We start from the raw sequence: 21568 nt of genomic DNA on the forward strand, positions 1-21568 counted from the left end.
TTGTTTTGTTTTGTTTTGTTTTGTTTTGTTTTGTTTTTCTGATCCTCCAGGTGAAAGAGATCTCTCTCTCCCTCCTAATAATGCCTGACATCTTGTTCATACTTATAAACTTTGATTGTATTTTTTGTGTTGTATCTTTCCTTCTCCATTGAGACTGTATAATGATAGATACATCTATGTGCATATTTTTGTAAACATGCGCACACACATATACATATACATATGTATATGTATATATATACATATATATGCATGAACACATATTCACATGCAAGGATAACATGAAAAGTACTGTGGAGTAGTAAATAGAGGGATGTCTGGTTTTAGGGTCAAAAAGTTCTGAGTTTAGTCCCTGTCTCTGACATATCCTGGCTACAGGATCATGGATAATTCTTTTTAACATCTAAATGCCCCAGGAAACTACCTAAACCTATTAATTTACAGACACGTCTGATATAACTGATAGAAGGAGTTTTACCAATAGGAGTTCCTTTGAAATAATGGGTCAAGACCAGGGGAAGGGAAAGGATTTGTTCTGTAAAGCTTGGACTCAGACAAAAGGCCATCCCCAAGGACCTAGAGGGACACAAGAGGCCTTGAGGCGACAGTTTATCCAACCCTGGTCTAGAGCAAAAAAGATTAGGCAGCTTGATGCACTAGAAAGAACAACACTTGGAGTCATAGGTCCTGGATTCAAATCCTGGCTCTGCCATTTATTATCAGTATAGTAAGGGCAAGTCATTTACCATTCGGAACTTCAGTTTCATTTCCTCCTCTGTAAAATGAAGATTGAACTAGATGATCTCTGAGGTCCCTTCCAACTCTAGATTTATGTATAGATTTATGGATAGGTATAGCTCTTATATACACATCTGCATATATGCGTAGGATGTATACATCCCAGTTACTATTAAAAATCAGACTTAAAAAAATTCTAGCTAAGGAGCTTTAATTTGGCAAGACAATGATAGAATTATAGGATTTGGAGCTGGAAAGGACCTTGGAAATCATTTGAGTCAATACTCTCATTTTATAATTGAGGAAACTAAGGCTCAGAGAGAGTCATCCAAGGTCACACAGTTAGAAAATAGTAGAGCCATGTTTAGAATCCAGATCTTGACTCCAAATCCAGTATTCTTTCCATGACACCATGTAGTTTCACATCAGTGTCTATCTTTCTCTTCTCTCCCCTTGATATTCTCAGTTCTTTCCATTTGGATCACTGACTTTGTACTTTCCAGGGTCTGTTTGTAATATAATGAATGTTATTTCTTTTCTTATCTCCTCCCCGCCCCTGCCTTTGCAAGCTCATGGGAGGGTTTGCAGGTAAAGTTTTCTTGGCATGTTTATTTTTTCAAAGTACCAATCCAGACTATACCATTCTCTAACTCTCTGGCTCTCTACAGTGCCCCCAAAGTGCTAGCCCAAAGCAGAAAGGATTTCTTTTACCCAGCATGTGAGGGAGAAACCTGCAGCTCACTGACCAATCCCCTTCCCTGCACAGCCTTCCTTTCTACTGGCCTGGGCTTCTTCCCAGCCTGAATGAACAATCTGCCCTCACCTCACCCTCTCCCACCTTCAGGGTGAAGTGTCAGGGCCCCATAAGGAAATGAGCATGAAGAGGATAGACATCTCAACTGAAGAAATCTCTTCTTTATCTTTGCCTATTTCCTCCCACAAGGAAAAATGGCAGTTGTTTTTTTTCTTACATTACATATAGCTCTTTCTTTTTGTAATCTTAGCACCTGCACAGCAGAGATCTTTACAATTCATTGTGTACATGTTCCCTCCTCTACCCCCTTAATGCAGCCCCTGAAGCCTACCAAGCAACACCTTCACAGCTCGAGAGAAAGGTGTGACCCTTCTTTTATGACGGATTATAGAAATAACAAACATGCCCGACAGTTTTATACAGTTGCTAGAACGGTTTAGTTTTCCAACAAATGAGGAATTTTCCCCTTTCTTTGAATATTAATTACATTTTACAAATTTTTTTTATCTTTTTTTTGTATTTGTTTTTGTTTTGTTTTGTGGATGGTGATTTTTTGTTTGTTTAGGTTTTGTTTTGTTCTGTTGTTTTGTACAGCAAAAGGATCAGTCCCTAGCAAGGAGTCCCTGGGGTTAACAGAGTTTGGCTGTCATTTGGTCCGATTGTTTAAGGATCTCAGTATTGTAGAGATCCAGTGCATGGTTCACACGGATGATCTCACTGTTGGTCAGTTTCAGGCGGTGCTTCAGCATACAGGAGAACAAATCCAACTGGGGTTTCCCTGGGGCCACAGGGGGCGCCAGTCTATTGATTCTGTCCCGGATATCTAGCAGCAGCAGCATCACAGAGGATGAGGAGTAGAACTGCCCGCCTTGTGTGTATGACTGGTTGACCTGTTGCACTGCACTCCGAAGGAGGTCAGCATTGAACCGCAGGCTGTAGCCAAACACCTGCACGTCAGAGATTTTGATGTAGAACTGCCTTTTGGAGGGATCAGACAGGTCCACTGGTCCCTGTCCAGTCTCATTGCGCAGTAGGGAAGGCAGCCTAGTCCGGCTGCGTAGGTAGATATGAACAGTCTCGAAAAAAGTTTTCCATCGGTTGCCCAGCAACAGAGTCCAGTTGTAGCACTGGCCATTCTGGAGGCGAATTTTCTCCCAGCGTGGGTACCCAAATTCCCCAAAGGGCATGTTCCAGCCTTCAGAGTGACTTCCACTAAAGGGGTTGACATAGACAAAGAACATGGGGTCCAGACTACTATTGCGCATCTGACAGATACGCATGGAGATACCAATAACCATGTGGATGAAGTCCATGCGGTTTCTGTTGCTCTTGAGGGTAAGGGACATTCGCTTGCGCCACCGGGGATCAAAGAAGGTGTCTAGGCGGATCTCATTGCTGATGAAGGTGGTGTGGACATAAAGGCGGGAGTCCATCTTCTGCAGCAGGTACTTCAGTTCAAGATCCTGGAAATCCAGGTCTGTCTCGAAGCTGATGAACTGCTCGCTGCGCTCCGAATCCACATTCTGGGGCTCGCAGCGGCCCCTGTAGAGCTTGTAGCCTTTGTTGCAGGAGCCACAGAGTGAGATGTTGGCCAGGCTGCACATGGCACAGCTATTGTTGCCCCCAATGATGCAGGGGATGGGCCTCTGGCATAGGCTGGTGCTACCATGGCATACGCAACTTCGCTGACTTTCCAAGAAGGTCCCCCAGAATCCATTCTCATTGCAGTAGAGCAGGGACTGGACTCTAGTAAGCCACTGTTGTATAGTCCTGGAGACAGAGAGAGAGAGAGAGAGAGAGAGAGAGAGAGAGAGAAGCAAGTCAGCCACCTTTCAATAAACTGTGGGGGTCAGGATGGGAGAAGCATCTAACCCGGAAAAAAATGCCAGGCCCATGCACAACACTACTATTGAAACCCTGACATTCAATTTCCTGTTTCTTTAAAGAAACTGATTTGGTCAGAGCTTCCAACAACTTTAGACCATGAAATGATAGAAATGGGTGAGACATGAAAACATAAAATGTTTCAAACAGAAAACACTTATCCTAGAAATGATATTAGAAATAATTTACTCCCATTTTAGAAATTTAAAAAACAACAAAAACAAAAGCAAAATTATAGGTTTTAAGGGAAAGAGGACTGGATTTGTAGTCAGGGGATCTGCCTGCGTTTGAATACTAGTTCTACTAGTGAATGAATGTGTAACTTTGGGTGAATTACTTTCCATCTCATGGTACAGTTTTCCTCTCCTACCCCCACTGCTACACAATGAGGTTAATTTCATCCAACACATTGGTTTAGAAGAATCTAAGGTTCTTTTCAGCTATAAATTCTTTGACCTAAAGAGAGTGAAGTGATGCTCTAGGTCCTATGGATCTCCTTTAAGAATCAACCCAAATAAAGCCTCCCCAAAGTTATCTTTGATTACAACACACACACACACACATACACACACACCACATGCCACACATGCTGAAGTGCTGAAATGGTATTTCCCTTTTGGGAAATATCACATCCCTTGTACCTCTCATATATTTATATTCTAATTTGTATTATAGGTTGACATTTATTCAACACTAATTTGTGTTGAACAAAAACACAATTTAATTATATTTGTGAGTATAAATAAGCTAGATTCAAAGTTCCTTAAAGGCAAGGACTATGTCTTCTAGCTATCTCTGTATTTCTCTAAGTACCTACCACAGTGCTTTATACACAACAGGTGTTCAATATATATTTTAGTTGAATTGGATATTAGAATTGTTGTTGTTTTTACCACTTGTCCACAGTAAAAGTAACCATGAATTTGCTTGCATTGGATTTTAAAATTAGCTCAAGTTTTTTTCCCTTCCCTGACTCCCAGAACCTGGGCTTTGTGAAAGCAATCTTATCACAGCAAGTAGAACAGAAAAGAAACCACACTCAGGGAAACAGGCAGAATAATAAGAAGCTATACAGTGGGTACCTTAAAATCTGTATCATTTGCTAAGTATGAGATATGAGTCCAATATTTGTTTTTTAACTGAAGCATCCCCTCGCCCAAGCGGCCATGCTGAGTGAACAACTAGAAATATCACTAGATTGAGAGACAGGAGACTTGGGTTCTAGTCAATGCTCTGCCACTAATAAACTTTCTGACCTTTGTGAGTCTTTTTTTCCTTTCTGTGGCTGTTTCTGTAGCTATAAAATTAGGGATAGAAAGAAAGAAAGAAGGAAAAAAATGAAAGAAAGTAAGAAAAGGGAAGGAAAGAAGAAGGGAAGGAAGGAAGAGAAGGAAGGAAGGGAGAGAAGGAGGAAGACAAGAAGGAAGGGAGGGAGGGAGGAAAGAAGAAGGAAGCCAGCCTAGGGGTCTTAAGGATCAGTAGATCTAGTTTCAGGTTCTGACCCTGCCACTTACTAGCTACATGATGTTGGGCAAGTTATGTAACTTTCTTGAGCCTTAGTTTTCTCATCTGTGGAATGAGGATAAAAAATGTTTTATTGCTTACTTTCTATGATTACTGGGGAGAAACATATAAGATGATGACTGCAAAGCACTCTGTGATCCCCAAACACTATATAAATGTGACCTTTTAGAATTGTATGATTTCTATGATCCCTTCAAAATCTGGCATTCTGTGACTCTCCATACCACCTAATGAAAATTCCCACATAGACTCTCTTTCAACTGGACCACACATGGCTCTCACCCCCTCTTAAATCTCTTAGCACAATAATCCATTTAGAGGGTGCCTTCCCAATCAACAAATATTCCATTGCCCTGATAGCACCCCTTTTCTCATTGCCAATCATTGGAACTCTTTGTAAAACCTGAAGCCCCTACCCCCACCCTCAGAATAGATACTTCATTGTGACAAATTCTTGGACTCCTCCGAACAGCTCAGAGCTCTGGGTAAAAAACAAAAAAAAAAAAAAAAGAAAGAAAGAACGAAAGAAAAAAAAAAGAAAAAAGAAAACGACAAAATAAAGGCCCTGGGAATATAGCAGCAGCAAACGTGGCTAATAACAAATTAGGATTCAGACCCTGTAGAACAGGAGGGGCAATTATGGACAGAGGCTCTCTGAGTTGGATTAGTGAAATTCATGGCACCTGCATAGGCTGACCTCAGAATAATCATTAGGCTGTGAGCTGTATCAAAGAGCACATTAATGATACAGCAATGAGGAACAGCAAGGGGGCTTAGAAAGGGGACAATGTGTAGGGATGGGGGGGCAGGACTGCTGGAGGCAAAGGGAGACAGGAAAACATGGGGGAAAGAGAAAGAAAATGGAAGGAAAGGATGGCACAAAGGGAAGGGTGACATGAGAGATGAAAATGGAAGAGGTGATAGAGACAGAGGAAGAAAAAAATGTAATATGGCCTAGAAAAAAAAAAACACAGAAAAATGCCATGAGAGTGGGAAAGGGAAGAGCTAGGTAATCTTTGAGGTCCCTTCCAACTCTAAAATTCTATGATTCTGTGATATATCAGTTGAAGAGTGACATTGTAAACAGGATCATCAGCTTGTACGATTTAAAACTGCAAGAGATACGTGTTTTAATGCCCTCAACTTTAGAGATGAGGTCACAGGCAGAAGAGTGAGATGACTTCTGCAAGGCTACATACATAACTAATGGATAGCGAAGCTGGGATTCAAATTCAGGTCCTCTGACTCTAAACCCTGGGGGAGGGGAGAAGATATGGATGAGGAAATCTAATAAATTCATGATTAACGTCAAGTGAGAGAACCAAAGTCCTTTATAGAGCTGCCATATTTTTGCAGTCTGGAGCAAATGTAGCCTGAACCAGGTTAAAATGTAGTTGGTAAAGTGCTTAACAAAATATATAAAAATGCAACACAACATAGATAATGTAAACTTGTTGTTTTCTAAGTCAGTATGCAGCCAACAGGGATCTGTTTCTATTTGAGCTTGATAATATTGCCTTAGAACATAAAATTGGGAATGTAAATGAACAGAGCTTTGAGGGATCTTATAGCTAATCTAGCCCAACCATTTATTTATTTATTTTTTTGCTGAGGCAATCAGGGTTAAGTGACTTGCCCAGGGTCACACAGCTAGTAAGTGTCAAGTGTCTGAGGCCAGATTTGAACTCAGGTCCTCTTGACTCCAAGGCCTGAGCTCTATCCACTGTGCCATCTAGTTGACCCCACATTCCCCATTTTAAAGATGAGGAAACAGGCTCAGAAGTGATTTGTTCCCATTAAAAAAGAAGAATTTTGCCATGGCCATAGCTAGATCTCAGGTGCCCTGACTCTCCGACCTATATTCTTTTTCATTTTTTTTCTATCTTGGATTTTGAGGATAAAGAGATAAAGGTCACATTAGGGATCTTAATGATATTTGCTTATTTTAAAGCAACTTCCAAGGGACAACTTGGTTTCGGCATACATTCATATCAACCTACTGCGCTTATACCTCCCCCCGCCCCCTAGGATAGCGATCATTAATGTTAAGAAAGATGACAAATTAAATTGTAGTTACACTCAACACACTAAAGTTAGAGTCTTAAAATGTTAGAGTAGGCTGGCCCTTTTAACATGGAACATTAAAACTAGAAGGGGCCTTGGTGCATAGAATGTTAAAGCTGAAAAGATCTTAAAACAAAATATTGGTGCTAGAAGGTACCTTAGAACATAGGCCATCTAATAAGAAGTTATACATTAGAACATAGGATGTTAGAATACAAAATACTGGGTAGGTATATGGGGACCTTGGAATATAATAGGTCTGGAACACATGTCCTAAGGTCCCTTAAAATAGAGAACTCTAAGGGACCATAAACTGCTTAGACATAGAAAGCTAAAACTCTGTATTATGGTAGGACATAGACTATTAATCCACATAGGACTTTGGAGATAACCTTTATTTTTTGTTGTTTGTTTGTTTGTTTGTTTTTTTGCAGATGAAGAAACTGAGAGTCATATTTCAGAATTGACTTGCCCAAGGTCACATAGCTATCCATACCAACAGAAGCAGATCCTGTCCTCTTAACTTTGAGTGAATACCCTTCCTAAGGCAAGGAAATGGAGAAATACTGTCAATATCAAGGAATAAGTTGAAAACAATTTTTAGGTTCACTTTTAGTGAACCAAAAAGTTCAATTCACCAGGAAATCTCATATAGGTTTAAACATCTGATTAACTGAGGTGTTGTGAAAAGACTAGTCCAGCAGTGGGGAGGGGGGTGGTAGAGGATGGATGAAAGGATGGAAGAGAAAGAGGCCATGAGGCAGAAGAAGTGAAAGGAAGAGTAAAAATGGAAAGAATGAAAAACACTGAAAGTTTGAGAGTGTGAAGGGACCATTACACATTGCTCGCCAGCTCCAGACCTGCCAGGTTCTTTCTCCCCCATTCACAGATAATTGGAGCTAGCCTGCAAGTAGAGAGGCGAGGCTAGGGAGCATGGGAAGGAGGGACTGAATTCTATAAATAACTGCTCCCAGGCTAGCAAGTGACAGACTGCCTCAGCCCTGGGAACAGGAGAGGCCTGCTTAATAGGACAGCACTAGTGGAAAGGGTCTGAGAAAGGGCTGACGCAGCCCTACTACAAGGCATTTGGCTTAAGGCAACAAGGAACGTTTTTGAAGATGCTTTTTTTCCCTCCCTGGAGACCTAATGTGCCTTCCACTTTTGGCAAACTCTTAATTCCAATACAACCAAATAACTAGCTTTCTTTACTCCTGGATTTCAATACATAATGACTAGAAAGAGGGACTTGATGTACCAAGGGGAAGGAAAGAGGAAGGGAGGGAGAGAATCTCACTATTCCTTTCTAAATCTGTTCTGCTCATCCCATCCCAACCCCATTTCCTACACCACCATGTCCCCCTACCCTGCCCTCTTCCAGTGCTTGATCAGAAGACTTTGGTAGGAGTTCAACTTCTCCATGGAAAATGACATGATTTTGCTTTACCATGCCTACTTTCTAAACTCTTTAACGCTATTCAAGTATGAAAAAAAATGATAAAAAAATACAATTGAAATCAAATAATGTCTGAGCTGGAGGGAACCTTGGAACATAGAATGTTGAAGCTGGAAAGGACTTTATAACATAGACGATCAGAGATGGCAGGGACTTTAGGATACAGACAGTAAACAAGCATTTATTAATCACTTACTAGGTGCCACACCCTGTGCTCAGCATGTGGGATGTCAGGAAATGCATAAATGTTATAACAGTAGAGCTAAATCACTGGATCCTAAGATCCTAGATCCAGAACTCAGAGACTAGGTTATCTAGTCTAACTCCTATATTTTAGAGAGAGGAAGATGAGGCACAGAGAGATAATTTTGGGTTTACATAGAGCTAAGACTGGAACCAGACCAGACCTTCTGCATCACATTCTAGGACTCTTTCCAATCCTTTCAGCTGCCCATAGATTCCCAACCCAGGGCATACAGGGCTTGAGGGGAATCAGCTGGGATTCATCTCCCCCTCTCCAGAACTGGCCAGGGGCCTGAGTGACAGAGTTTCTCTTTCAGAAGCCTGAGGCTCAACCCCAGGGTGCCATTGCCTGAGCACAACCCACTCCCCGTCACCTTCAGAACCACCCACTCCACTCCAGCAGGCCAGCCTGAGAGCCCTAATTCACACCAAACACCCTGCTGATTTTAATTGGCAGCTTTGCCTATGAAAGTACAGAACAGGGCTGGTGGCATTTTGGTGAAGATCAGACAAATATAAGCCAGAGAGTCTGAGAGTAGGGTGAGTAGGGAAGGAGATAGAGACAAAATAGAAAACTCCCATAACTTCCATTTGCTAACTGGGTGTGGATTTTAAAAGTAGAAAGGATGAATTGTTTAAAAATGAAGCCCTTGTTCTGAATTATTCCTTTATTTATCTTCTGGCTCCTTTGTTGCCATTTTTTTTTGATACTGTAATGAGAGCCTGATTAATTCCCTGAAATTCTATAAAATGGTTACTTCTTAGAGTATAGGCCAGGATGGAAGACAAACAGCAATTTTTAGCTTTTGGATGATACGCTGAATTCTATTTTACATAATTTATTTATTTGTTTATTTTGGAGAGACACTGAGAAAAGATGAATAAGCCAAGGTCTGCAAAATACTTTGAGCTCAACTAAAAGGCGTCTTGGATTATAGATGTGGCATTATGAATCATGGCTGGACATTAGACCCACTCCTTGCTCATCGTTTTGCTTCACAGCAAATATTTCATTTCTTTAATTGTCCATCTTCAGTAGACAGTCACTCTCTTCAGTCACTTTACTTTGTGACCTTGAATGAATCACTTCCCCTCTTCGGGCCCCAGTTTCCTCATCTGTAAAATACTGTGCTTGGACTAGATCACAGAATGTTAGAGCTCAAAGGGACACTAGAGATCCTTTTTCCTGACTCTTTTTTATACCTTGGAGAAAAACCGTTGGGTATAGAAGAAAGGCTAATGCACTTTAAATCAGAAGATCTCTGTTGGAGTCTTGACTTGAACCGTTATTAGCTTTGGAACCCATTTTTCTGGGCCACAGTTTCTTCATCTGGAAAATGGAAATGCATGCTTAGATTATCTACCTCATCAGAGCTGTTGAAAAGAAAGTACTATTGGAATGTGACTTAACATTATCATTATGAAGACCAAAGGCTAATAACACAGTGAGGTGGATTGCAAAGCAGGATAGGCTTAAACTGGGACATTGAGAATCTGAAGTAAAAAACAAAAAATGTACCCTCAAATCAAAATTTTTAAAGACAAATTCTGTTATGAAAGATGGAGGGATCTGGGATACATGATCTACTGGAAGAAAGACTCTAGGATACCTCAGAATTGCTGCTGGGGAAGCCACCAGTTTGGGGAGGAGCCAGGCAGGCCTAGATGGAGGAGGAGGAGGAGGAGTTTGAAGGAGCCAAGGCAGGTAGGTAGGTAATCATGTTCTTAATTACTCTTGCTAGCTAGGTGCTGATCTCAGTTGTTTCTTTGCTACTGAAAGGTATTATTATTTTCAGTGCCCTCTAAATTTCAATGCCCTGGGTGAAAGCTCCCATAGCTGTACTCTAGGTGTGGCTCTGCTAGGACTAGAACCCGTGCTGTCTGTTTTCCAATCTAGTGCTTATCATTTGTTGTTGTTCAGTCATCATGTCCAACTCTTTCTGACCCTATTTGAGATTTTCTTTGCAAAAATACCGGAGTGGTTTGCCATTTCTTTCTCCAGATCATTTTAGAAGTGAGGAAACCGAGGTAAACAGGGATAAGTGATTTGCCTAGGGTCACATAGCTAATAAGCATCTGAGGCCAGATTTGAACTCAGGAGAATGAGTCTTCCTGACTCCATGCCTTCTACTCTATCCATTGTACCACCTAGCTGCCTTCAGGGAAAAAAAAGAAAAGTGCTTATCTTATCCTACTTCATGAAGCATCCTTCTATTTATGAGGTTAGAAAGAGAGCTGTATTTGGGGTCAGAGGTGCTGGGTTTAAATACTAGCTGTGTTATCAGAGCGATGACCTTTGTGACTTACTCAATTCACTTCCTCAGTTTCCTCATCTGTGAAATGACCGACTAACTTTTTAGTTCTAAAGTTTCTGATCCTAATGTTTACTCTACAATATCTTCCCATGATTCCTTCACAATGATAAACTAACCTGTGAGTCATCTTATTAGCAAAATGAAAAAGTCAGAAAAAAGATTCCATGGACCATTTAAATCACTGTGGCTTAACTTGGAATAATTGGTAGTGTCAGGAATTTCTGAAAGATAATTTCAGACAGTGCTCCTCATAGCTGGGGAGGGGAAAGAAAAAGCAGGAAGGACAGGAGGAAAAAAAAAAGGACAGGAAAGAGGCACAAAGTTGGCCAGAGAGGAGAACTAAGGACACCAAACCAGAGAATAGCAAAACAACTACAGGCAAGTGTTTCCTTCTCCCTGGATGCAAAGTCGTATGTGTTTCTTTAAAATTGGAAAGTCTGGGTCTTAATTGAGGAGAAAAATAGGACTGATTCACACAATTATTCTGATTTGTGCCTGGGAGCGTCTGTTGACGTACATCATCAGCTGCAGTTCCAGGCTCACATTCTATCCGGCAGCAACACGCAGGGCCTGAACTTGATAGGGACAAGAGAAAGAGTCAACAGCCTCTCAGAGATGGGGCTGAAGGGCAGGAAGAGGTAGAGAGTTCCTGAGGCTGGCATTTTCAGAGTGGCTTCTCTCCCTGAGTGGCAGCAATCAGACAGGAAAATGGGAGCTGCCCAGCTGAGAGGCCATAGATGAGAAATGGGATCATATGACTTCATTGCATTTAACCCTGAAAAACCCTGATGAACTCATCTGGGATGGGAAGAAAGATATACCACTTGTCAGTACAGACATTTAAAGGGGAGGCTCAAGCCAGCCACGTCTTCATTCCTCTCTAGGCTGTACTTTTAACTTGCCTAGACCTTCTTTACAATGTCCCAGAAACTTCTTCATCCTGGAAACTCAGTCAACCTCTGGACTTCATATGATGGAAATACCTTCCATCCCATGGCCTCTCCCTCTGGTTGGTTGGTTCCTTCTATAATCTCCATTTTAAGTAGAAGGCATAGGACAGCTATGTCTTTGCTCCTCTCTAAGCTGCAATCTTGACTCTTGTGGACCTTCCTCCAATGCCCCCTTTAATTCTTCTCTCCTCCCCATATCAAATATCCCACACCTTTTCATCTGTCTTTTACATGTTGTCTTCCCCCATTAGAATGTAAGCTCCTATAGGTGCAGGGACTGTCTTTCTTTCTACTTCTAGTTGTATTTCCAGGGCTTAGCATAATGCCTAGAAAGCAATTAAGTGTTTAATAAATGCTCATTATCTTGACATAGGGGCTGCAATCTAACTCATGTTTTAAAAGAAGTTGTGCTTGAAAATTTGGCTGATCTATGCTTTGCAGAACTTTCTGCATCATAAAGGAAAGAGAACCTTAACTGAATTTGGGAGAGTCAAGAATCATATGAAATTGGCACCAAAGGGAATGATAGAAGATAGAATATTAAAGCTGGATGAAGCTTAAAATACTTTCTATTCCAAATACATGTTTTACATATGAGGAAACTGAGATACAGAGCAGGAAATAACTTGCCGGAGGGAAGGTGCTAAACCCTCCCCTTTAAATAGTTGCAATTTGTCATAGGACCTGGGTTATTTCAGGGAAAGTGGAACTAGATTTGCATTTTATAGGGTTAAACTAAAAATTCTCCATGTCTAACCTTCAGTTCACCTGTACTACCCCCCCACACACACACACTTCTCAGTCTCTGAACAAACTCCCCAGACTACACAATAAAAATTTAGACTCAAATAATCAAGGTTGGATATTGTTCGTACAATTTATTTTGTGCTTCATCCAGAAATGTTCTAGGTTTGTTTGGGGTCTGTTAGCCTTGTTTCTTCAGTCAAACTGTATTTTCCATAAAGGTTAAAATTTACTAATTAATCACGTGACCTTAAAATTTTAACTTGTCACCTCTCTGAGCCTCCTATGTTAAATGAGTTGGTTAGATAAGATTGCTAAAGGAACCCTCCATATCTCATAATCAATGTTCTATGTTCTAACATTTTAAGATCCCTTCCAGATCAGGCATTCTAGGTTTTCAAGTGCCTTCCAACTCAAACACTCTTATGTTCTAGCATTCCATGTGCTAATTTCTCTTCCAATTCTTAGTCTATGTTCTGATTCATCTTTCAAGTACAACATTGAATTTGGTATGTTCTAACATTCTGTATCATGAAGTGTCTCTAAACATTCTGATTCTCTCATTGTTTTTGTACTTAGGATCCCAGCTGGGCAATAATTACTGAGAAACTTTCCAATTTTCCATGTTTTCTCCACATAGACCCCCTTAACGAATAAAGAATTCACCTGTTGTTTTGAGACTAAGGTTTTTGGGTTTCTTTTGATTTTTAAATTTGAGATGAGGCAAAGAAAGCTGAGAAGTAAGGGAGTACTCAAGATATCAGCCCCAATCTCAGAAGAGGATGCTTTGAAGATTCACTGTGCAGCTGAATTGGGGGGAATGGACTCCTGTGTTTTCTCAGAGTTGGGCTACACTAGTCTCAGAGGACACATTTAATGAAAATGACAGAGCCATGGTCCAGCAGCCACCAATAAAAGAGATTTGAAAGGGACAAAAGGATTATCAGGTATAGAAGTTGGAGGAGAGGGGAAGAAGCAGAGGGAAGATGAAGGCAACATTATAGGCAAAAGGACAGGAAAGGAATTTAACTTTGGGAGGGAGCTCTTGAGGTTTTTGAAAACTAATACAGATTCCTTCCATTGAGTCATATAAGCCATAGGGAGAAAAAAGACAGACTTTCACCTGAAATACTAACTTCTGTGATGGGAAACCTTGATGAATACAAAACACTTTCTGTACAGAGTCATAACCCTGTTAGAAAGGACATCAGCAGGCTGGAGGGTGATTAGAGGAGGGAAAATAGGAGACTATTCAAAATTGCACCATACAAAGATCAATGGAAGGGACGAGGGATATTTAGCCTGGAGAATAGTAGAAAATAGCTGTCTTCAAGGATCTGAAGGGCTGTCATATGGAAGAGGGATTGGAATTATTCTGCTTAGTTCCAGAGGGCAGAACAAAGAATAGTGGATAAAAGTAGCAGAGAAGCAGATGTCAACTTCATTGGAAGGAATACAAACAAAACAACACAAAACAAATCAAACAAACAAAAACTTCCTATCCAGGACTGTCTCAGAGTGAAAGGGGCTACCTTGCAAGATAGTGAGTTCTCCATCTCTGCTAGTTTTCAAGCAGAGAGGGCAAAAGAACATTTGTCCAAAGTGTTGTAGAGGGCATTTCTGTTCAGGAACTGGGTGCATTAGACAACATCTAAGGTTCCTTCTGACTCTGTGTCTGTATGATCCACATCCATATTATCACTAGTCATCTTGAGCAGTAGACAAAGAACATTTGTCCAGGAGAACAAGGTTCATAACGTCTTTCCTCACACCCACTCCCAGAACCACCAAAGGAAAATGCCCAGGAAAATAGCACCAAGAGATAAAAGGTAATTGTGCTTTCTATTTATAAGCCTAGTTCTATAAACTGTGGGCCTGAGGCAGTGCATGATGGTCATTGAATTATATAAGTGGCATAGTGGATAAAGGGTGGGACCTGGAGCCAGAAGACAGGAGTTCAAATTCAGCCTCAAACACTTAATAGCTGTGTTACTCTGAGCAAATCACCTCTAATCTCTCTGATTTGGTTTGCTTAGTTGTGAAATGAGGATAATAATTGCACCTAACTCCCAGGTTGGTTGTGAGGATAAGATGAGTTAATATTTGGAGCATGTTGAGAAATAAGCACTGGGCTTAAAAAGAGGAGGCTAGGCTTCTAGTACAAACTCTGCCATCAACTTTGATGACCTTGGTCATGTGATTTTCTCTTTCTTTTTCTCTGTTTTCTCCCTTTTAAAATGGGGATTATATTCAATGCTGTAGTGGAAAGAGTGCTGGATTTTTTGGAAGAGAGGTTGAGGGGATCTTGTTTCAGACTACTTTCTAGACTTACTAGCTATATGATCATGGACAAGTACCAAACTCTCTGAGCCACAATTTCATCATCTGTAAAATGTAAAAAATAATAAGTATAGCTAGTTATCTGCCTCATAATGTTTTTATGAGGATCAGATGAAATCCAGTGTGTGTAGCACTTGGTAAACTTTAAAGCACTGCAGAAATGTCAGCTATCATCATTGCCTCGAACATTTGAGAATCTGTAGTTTTATCAATGGACTGGCTAGGTGGTACAGTGGATAGAGTGCTGGACCTGGAGTCAGAAGGACTCATTTTCATGAGTTCAAATTTGGCCTCAGGTACTTCCTAGTGGTGTGATCCTGGGAAAGCCACTTAACCCTGTTTGCCTCAGTTTCCTCATCTGTTAAGAGAGATGGAGAAGGATATGGCAAATCACTCCAGTATCTTTGGCCAAGAAAACTCCAAATGGGGTCACAGAGTCAGACATGACTGACACAGCTAAACAACAGTAACAAAGTTTAATCAATACAGGTACTCCTGCTAACAGTGCAGATCCTAACCCATCCCTGATTTGGTTGATTTTTTGTTTGTTTTTAAAGTTACTGTGGCCACATATATCCATCATCTACAACCAACTTGGTGATAGATGCTTCTGGACTTAATAACAACCAAAACTTACATGGGATCTTAAGGTTTACAAATGGCTTTACAGTCATTATTTCATTTGACTGCCAAATAACCCTGTGAAGTAAAAGCTACAAAGAGTATTATCCTCTTTTTACAGATGAAGAAACTAAGCTTCAGAAAGAATAAGTGATTTTTTCCAGGAAGTGTCTCAGGTGGGACCCAAAGAACTTCCTGATTCCTAATTCAGTATTCTATCAAACAACACTGTCTCTTCTAAACTGGCTAGGCTAGTTCTAACATAACAGAGTCCATCATTGGTCCTATTTATGAAACCTTTCCAACTTCTTAGAATCTATGAGAGTTGGTGCTTAAATGGTACAGGTTTTGATTACATAGGGTCATTACCAATCTATGACATAGCATCAGAGGAGGATTTTTTTTAATATATTTACAATAGTAGTTATTGTATAATTATAGCTACACATACTGTATAATTATATATAAATTACATAGCTATAATTAAAAGTGATATAATTGCATAATTATCATATATAATATTAGTATGTATGGTTCATTTAATTTCATATATTATATATAACATATATAATTATGATATAATGAAATTTATTATTTTTATGTTTAGTTGTTTTTCAGTCATTTCTGACTGAAATTTCTGACTCTTCATTACCCCATCTGGCAGAGAGACTGAAGTAGTTTGTTATTTCCTTCTCCAGCTCATTTTGCAGATGATGAAACTGAAGCTAACAGGATTAAGTGACTTGCCCAGGCTCACACAGCTAATAAGTATCTAAGAACATATTTGAGCTCAGAAAATGAGTCTTTCTGACTCCAGATGTGGCACTCTAACCACTGTGCAACCTTACTGCTTCATTTATTATTATTATTTATAATGATAACTATTATTATTTAACACATAGGACCAAGTTAGCAAAAGCAAGTAGAAGTTTTACAGAAGTGAATTGCCCAGGGTCACAAAGTGAATGCAGTCAGGATTTAAACCCTGGGTTCCTGGGTCTTAGCACATTTTCCACTAAGTATCTGTCCTAACTGTAATAATCTAATCCCTACTACATAACAGGTATTATGCTATATTCTGGTAATAAAAAGATAATAACAAAATAATCTCTGACCTCAAGTACCACATTTGATCAGAGGAAACACTAAATACATACAAAATGTATGGAAATTGATTTTCTGGGGTGTGGGGTAGAAGATGGGGGGAATAGGGAATTATCCCCTACGAGCCTTATTATGGCCATGGATAATAGATAGCACCTGAGCTGAATCTTGGAGGAAGCTAGGCAGTCTTTGAGGCAGAGGAAGCAGGCTCTGAAAAAGCAGAAAGAAAATGGGCAGACTATCATAGAGTACAAGTAGACCAATTTGGCTAGAACATAGAACATGGTAAGGAAACTAATGCATAATAAACCTGGAAAGGCAGACTGGGGCCATATTGGGAAAGGCATTAAAAGCCAAACAAACCTCTGCCTCTTGGCTTAAACTACTCCACCCCATTCCTGGAATGGGCTCCCCACCCTATTTCTATCCACTGAAGTTGTTAAAAGTTTTGAAAAAGCTGAAACTCAAGCTCAGCTAGATTAGCCTTTTTTTTTTTTTGGCTTGCGTTAATTTTCAAGGCCCAGTTCAGATGGTATTTCCTGGGCAGCCTGGTGACCCAGTGGATAAAGTGCTTGACCTGGAGTCAAGAGGACCTGAATTCAAAGTTAGCCTCAAACACTTACTTAATAGCCTGGCTCTGCAAGTCATTTAACATCTGCAACCTCAGTTAGCTTAACTGTAAAATGGAGATACTATTATTTATTACCTCTCTGCAAGGGATGTTGTGAGAACCAAATGATAAAATATTTGTAAAGCACTTAGCACAGTACCTGGCACATAGTAGGTACTTAAATTCTTGTTTCCTTCCTTCCTACATGACATCTCCCCAACACAAAACTAATCTATGTTGGAGATAGGATCCAAACTCAGATCCCTTTCCCATAAAACAACATCCTCCCATTTTAGGGATGAGGAAAGAGAGGCAAAGAAAAATGAAATCACTTGTCCAAGGTCACACAGTAGTGGTTTAGTGGCTGATCTTAACACTGAACTTAAGTTTCTAGCCTCTGAATCTAGTGCTCTTTCTCCAAGCATCCTCCCTTTTATTCTACATTGACATTTTAGGAACATCATTTAAGGACCAATGAACTCATCACTGTGTATGCCTTGATATATATAATTTCCTTTCCACTCTTTGTGATAGTTCCTGCCTGGTAATTTCCATTAATGAACTAGGATGGGCTTATGACACCTGTGCTTCTAAACTTCCCAGGTGATGTAGTTGAAAGAGGGCTGAGTTTTGAATTTATGGACCTGGATTCAAATTTCAACTCTGTGCTACTTGTGTGATCCTAGATACATAACTAGCTGTGTGACCCTAGGCAAGTCATTTAAACCCTCGTCTGCCTCAGATTCCTCATCTGCAAAATGGGGATAATAATAGCCTTGACCTCTCTGGCTTGTTGTGAGGATAAAATGAGATATTATTTGTAAAATACTTTGCAAACCATAAGGTATTACATAAATGCTATAATGATGATGATGATGATGATGATGATGATGATGATGATGAAGACCATGATCATGATCATGATGGATTTCTCTTCAGAGAAAGTTCAGGTTAGTTGACCTGTAAATTTTCTTTCGACTTGGAGCTTTGGTGAATATTATCCCCATTTTTTAGTTGAGGAAACTGAGGTTTGAGACTACTAAATGACTTGTCCAAGGTTACACAGGAAATGCAAAAGCTGGAACTCAAGCCCAGATCTCCTGACCCACAATTCCAGTGCTCTTTTCAGTATCTTATGGTGACCTCTTTTGAGAGCCAATAACCTGAAGGATCAGCTTATTCTGACTGAAAAGAAAACTACTTCTGAGCCTAGGGCTGGTGGGGGACTACGCATACATACATGCAAACATATACATATATGTACAGATATGTGTGTATAAGCATATAAAAGTAAGTAAAAAGAAAAAAAGAAGAAATATATATTATGTATGTATGTATGTGTATCTATTTTTTTTTCTTTTTTACTTACGTCAGTCAAGTGAATCAATTGCCCTATTTGGTACAAATGCAGAATGACAAATAGGAGTCGAAATGGAAATATGCCTGGCAATGTTGGCTTAAATAAATTCAGCTCTTCACTCTTTAAGAAAAAAAAAACAACAAATAGCAACAAAAAACCTCACTTGTCAGCACTCACTTCTCTGCCCCTAACACTGGGTACTTCTGGGTGAATGTGGCTTCTTGCCCCACTGGTTATCCATAAATAGAAAAAGTAATGCTAAGAACTCTCCATTTGTCAAGAGTTTTGACACCATATGCTTGGAGGAGTGATGTGTAGGCTGATGTAACTGATGAACTGTACACAAAAACTTGGTGTTATTCATCTGAAGTGCAAAAAATAGTTAATGAGAGCATTTAATACATGCTGAGGGTGAATTATAGGTCATAGCCATCTAGATTATTCAGCCTGAGGGTTAGGGCCAGCTGGATCTACTGGAGTGGGGAGGTGGGTAAGTTACAGAGGACTTCAAAAGGGCCGTATAAAAGAGGTTTGCCCATCAACAACAGATAAGAGGGCTGTTGTGATGTAGTGGGAGGAATTCTGTGCTTATAGTCAGGAGACCTATATGACTATATGACCAGGAAACCTGATCATAGCCCAGACCCAATATCTACTAGCCAAGTGACTATGGGCAAATCACTTTCTCTCTCAAAGCTTCAGTTACTTCATACATAAAATGGAAATACTAATACTTGCAGGATCTTCACAAGGTTGTAATCAGGAAGGAGTTTTGCAAACCTAAAAGCTCTATATACATCAAAATCTGAGTTATTAGGGGAACTGTCAGAAAACTATAGTGAGCACAGGTAGGTCTTGCTTTAAGAAATATGATATATGGCAATCTAAAATCATGGAAATTGTCTTACCAGAGGACACATAAGTCTGTGGGCAGATACTGGCAGTCTCAGACAATAAGTAGTAAAGGAGAGTGTTGTTATCAGAAATCAAAAATAGGAAAGAGAGGCAAGAATCCAGGTAAGCAAAAATAAATAAATGAATGAATGAATGAATGAATGAATAAATAAATAAATAAACATGACACATACATGGAAGAATGGAAAAACTTACATGATCTGATTAAAAGCAAAGTAAGCAGAGTCAGAAAAACACTTGCAATGACTACCTCAATTTAAATGAAAAGAAGAAGAACAGCAAAACAATTGAAGATGAAAAAGCTTGGCCTTGACTAAGAAGAGATATGAGGAGATATCTCCCTTCCATTGCTCCATTACAGAGGTGGAGGGGAGGGAGAGGAAGGGTGTCCATGGATGTGGAACACTGACTATAATGTCAGATTTTTAGAATATATTAAGTTCTCTTTCTTTCTTTTTTTATTTTAAAAAAATGTTGTTATAAGAGACGGTTCTCTGGGATAGGGGAGTGAGAGAAATATGGGGAATATCTTGGTGATTTAAACCCAAAAGATATCAATAAAAATCTATTTTGAAAAATCCAGTTAGGCAAGGCATGAATGAAGAGATGTAATTGCAATGAGTTCAGGCCAAGGACAAAACTTTCATAAATAGTGGAAGGGGAGTAATACTCCCAGAGACCAGAGCCCTGTCTTTTATTCTTTACAAAAAGCCTGATCAAACTCTTTGTGGTATTCAATGACATCTAGTTGCGGGCATAATGTTTTAGAAACAACAACAACAACATTAACAAACTAAAGCACACCCAGAGGAGGGCAGTCAAGATGCTGAGGATACTTGATGTCACGATATTTGAGAATCTTTCAATAAACAAGACATATTTTCCCAGAAAAGAAGATGGGAAGAATTCTGTCTCTAAATCATGTGAAGGGCTGTCATATAGAGCAGGTATCAATCTGGTTCAGGGTAACTCTAAAAGACAAAATTAGGAGCAATAGGAGGGCATCATATGACTAAGGAACTTGAAATTCTTTCAATGTTAACTTTCATTTAAGAGGTTTCGCTCTTAACCTGAAGTTTTTATCAGAACATTGCTAGTTCCATACATGGCTTTCTAATGCCTACAATGTTGTCAAGAGGATGGGCTCTTGACATAAAACAAAACAAAGGACAAAGTCATCTAAACAGTGTCATAATTAGAGCAATAGGGACATATATGTGAAAGCTGACAGCATCTGGCTTGTTTTGACCTTGTAAAGCACTGGAGAATTGGCAACAAAGAAGAGTACATTAGAGATGGATGAAGAATTAGAAGTCCTGAATTTTAGTCCTGGCTGTGTGACCTTGGGCAAATCTTTACCTCTTTGGGTCATAGTTCTCATTGGTAAAATGAAGCCCATTTGAGTAAGATGTTTCTAAGTTTTCTTCTAGTATTAATACTTAAGTTTTATGGTCTAACATTCTATGTTCTAAAATACCTATCTATTCTAATAAATATTTTACATTTCAAGCTTCATATTAGTTGTGTCATTCTATAGTCTTTGCTTTATGCTTCTTTCTAGCACTAATAATATAATATATACCTTTGCAACATTTCTACCATTCTTTCCTTTCTTTCTGAGGCAGTTAGGTGGTGCAGTGGATAGAGTGCTGAACCTGGAGTCAGGAAGACCTGAGTTCAAATTTGGCATCAGATACTTACTAGCTTTGTGATCCTAGGTAAGTCACTTAACCTCATTTTTCCTCAGTTTCCTCATCTGAAAAAATGGGGATAATAATAGCACCTACCTCCTAAGGTTGTCACAAGGCTCAAATGACATAATAATTTTAAAGCACTTAAGCACAGTATTTGACAAATAATATGTACTATATAAATGTTAGCTGCTATTATTATATGCATACATAAATATATTTACATCATTATGTATGCATATACAGAAAGAGAAAAAA

The 21568-nt window shown here is 39.5% G+C and overlaps 1 protein-coding gene across 1 annotated transcript in view; it reads right to left on the reverse strand.

Annotated features, from left to right (window-relative positions):
- Positions 1-2024: 2024 nt before the first annotated feature.
- The window catches only part of LOC114047136 (BMP/retinoic acid-inducible neural-specific protein 1), a 168211-nt gene continuing 148667 nt past the window's right edge, over positions 2025-21568 (reverse strand). Inside the window, exon 8 of the mRNA XM_027867891.1 lies at positions 2025-3262. Within this exon, the coding sequence (XP_027723692.1) occupies positions 2122-3262 (1141 nt within the window). The 3' untranslated portion in view covers positions 2025-2121. The remainder of the gene's footprint in view (positions 3263-21568) is intronic.

Source organism: Vombatus ursinus, unplaced genomic scaffold, assembly GCF_900497805.2.
Source record: "Vombatus ursinus unplaced genomic scaffold, bare-nosed wombat genome assembly UNPS02014786.1, whole genome shotgun sequence".
Classification (NCBI taxonomy): Eukaryota; Metazoa; Chordata; class Mammalia; order Diprotodontia; family Vombatidae; genus Vombatus; species Vombatus ursinus.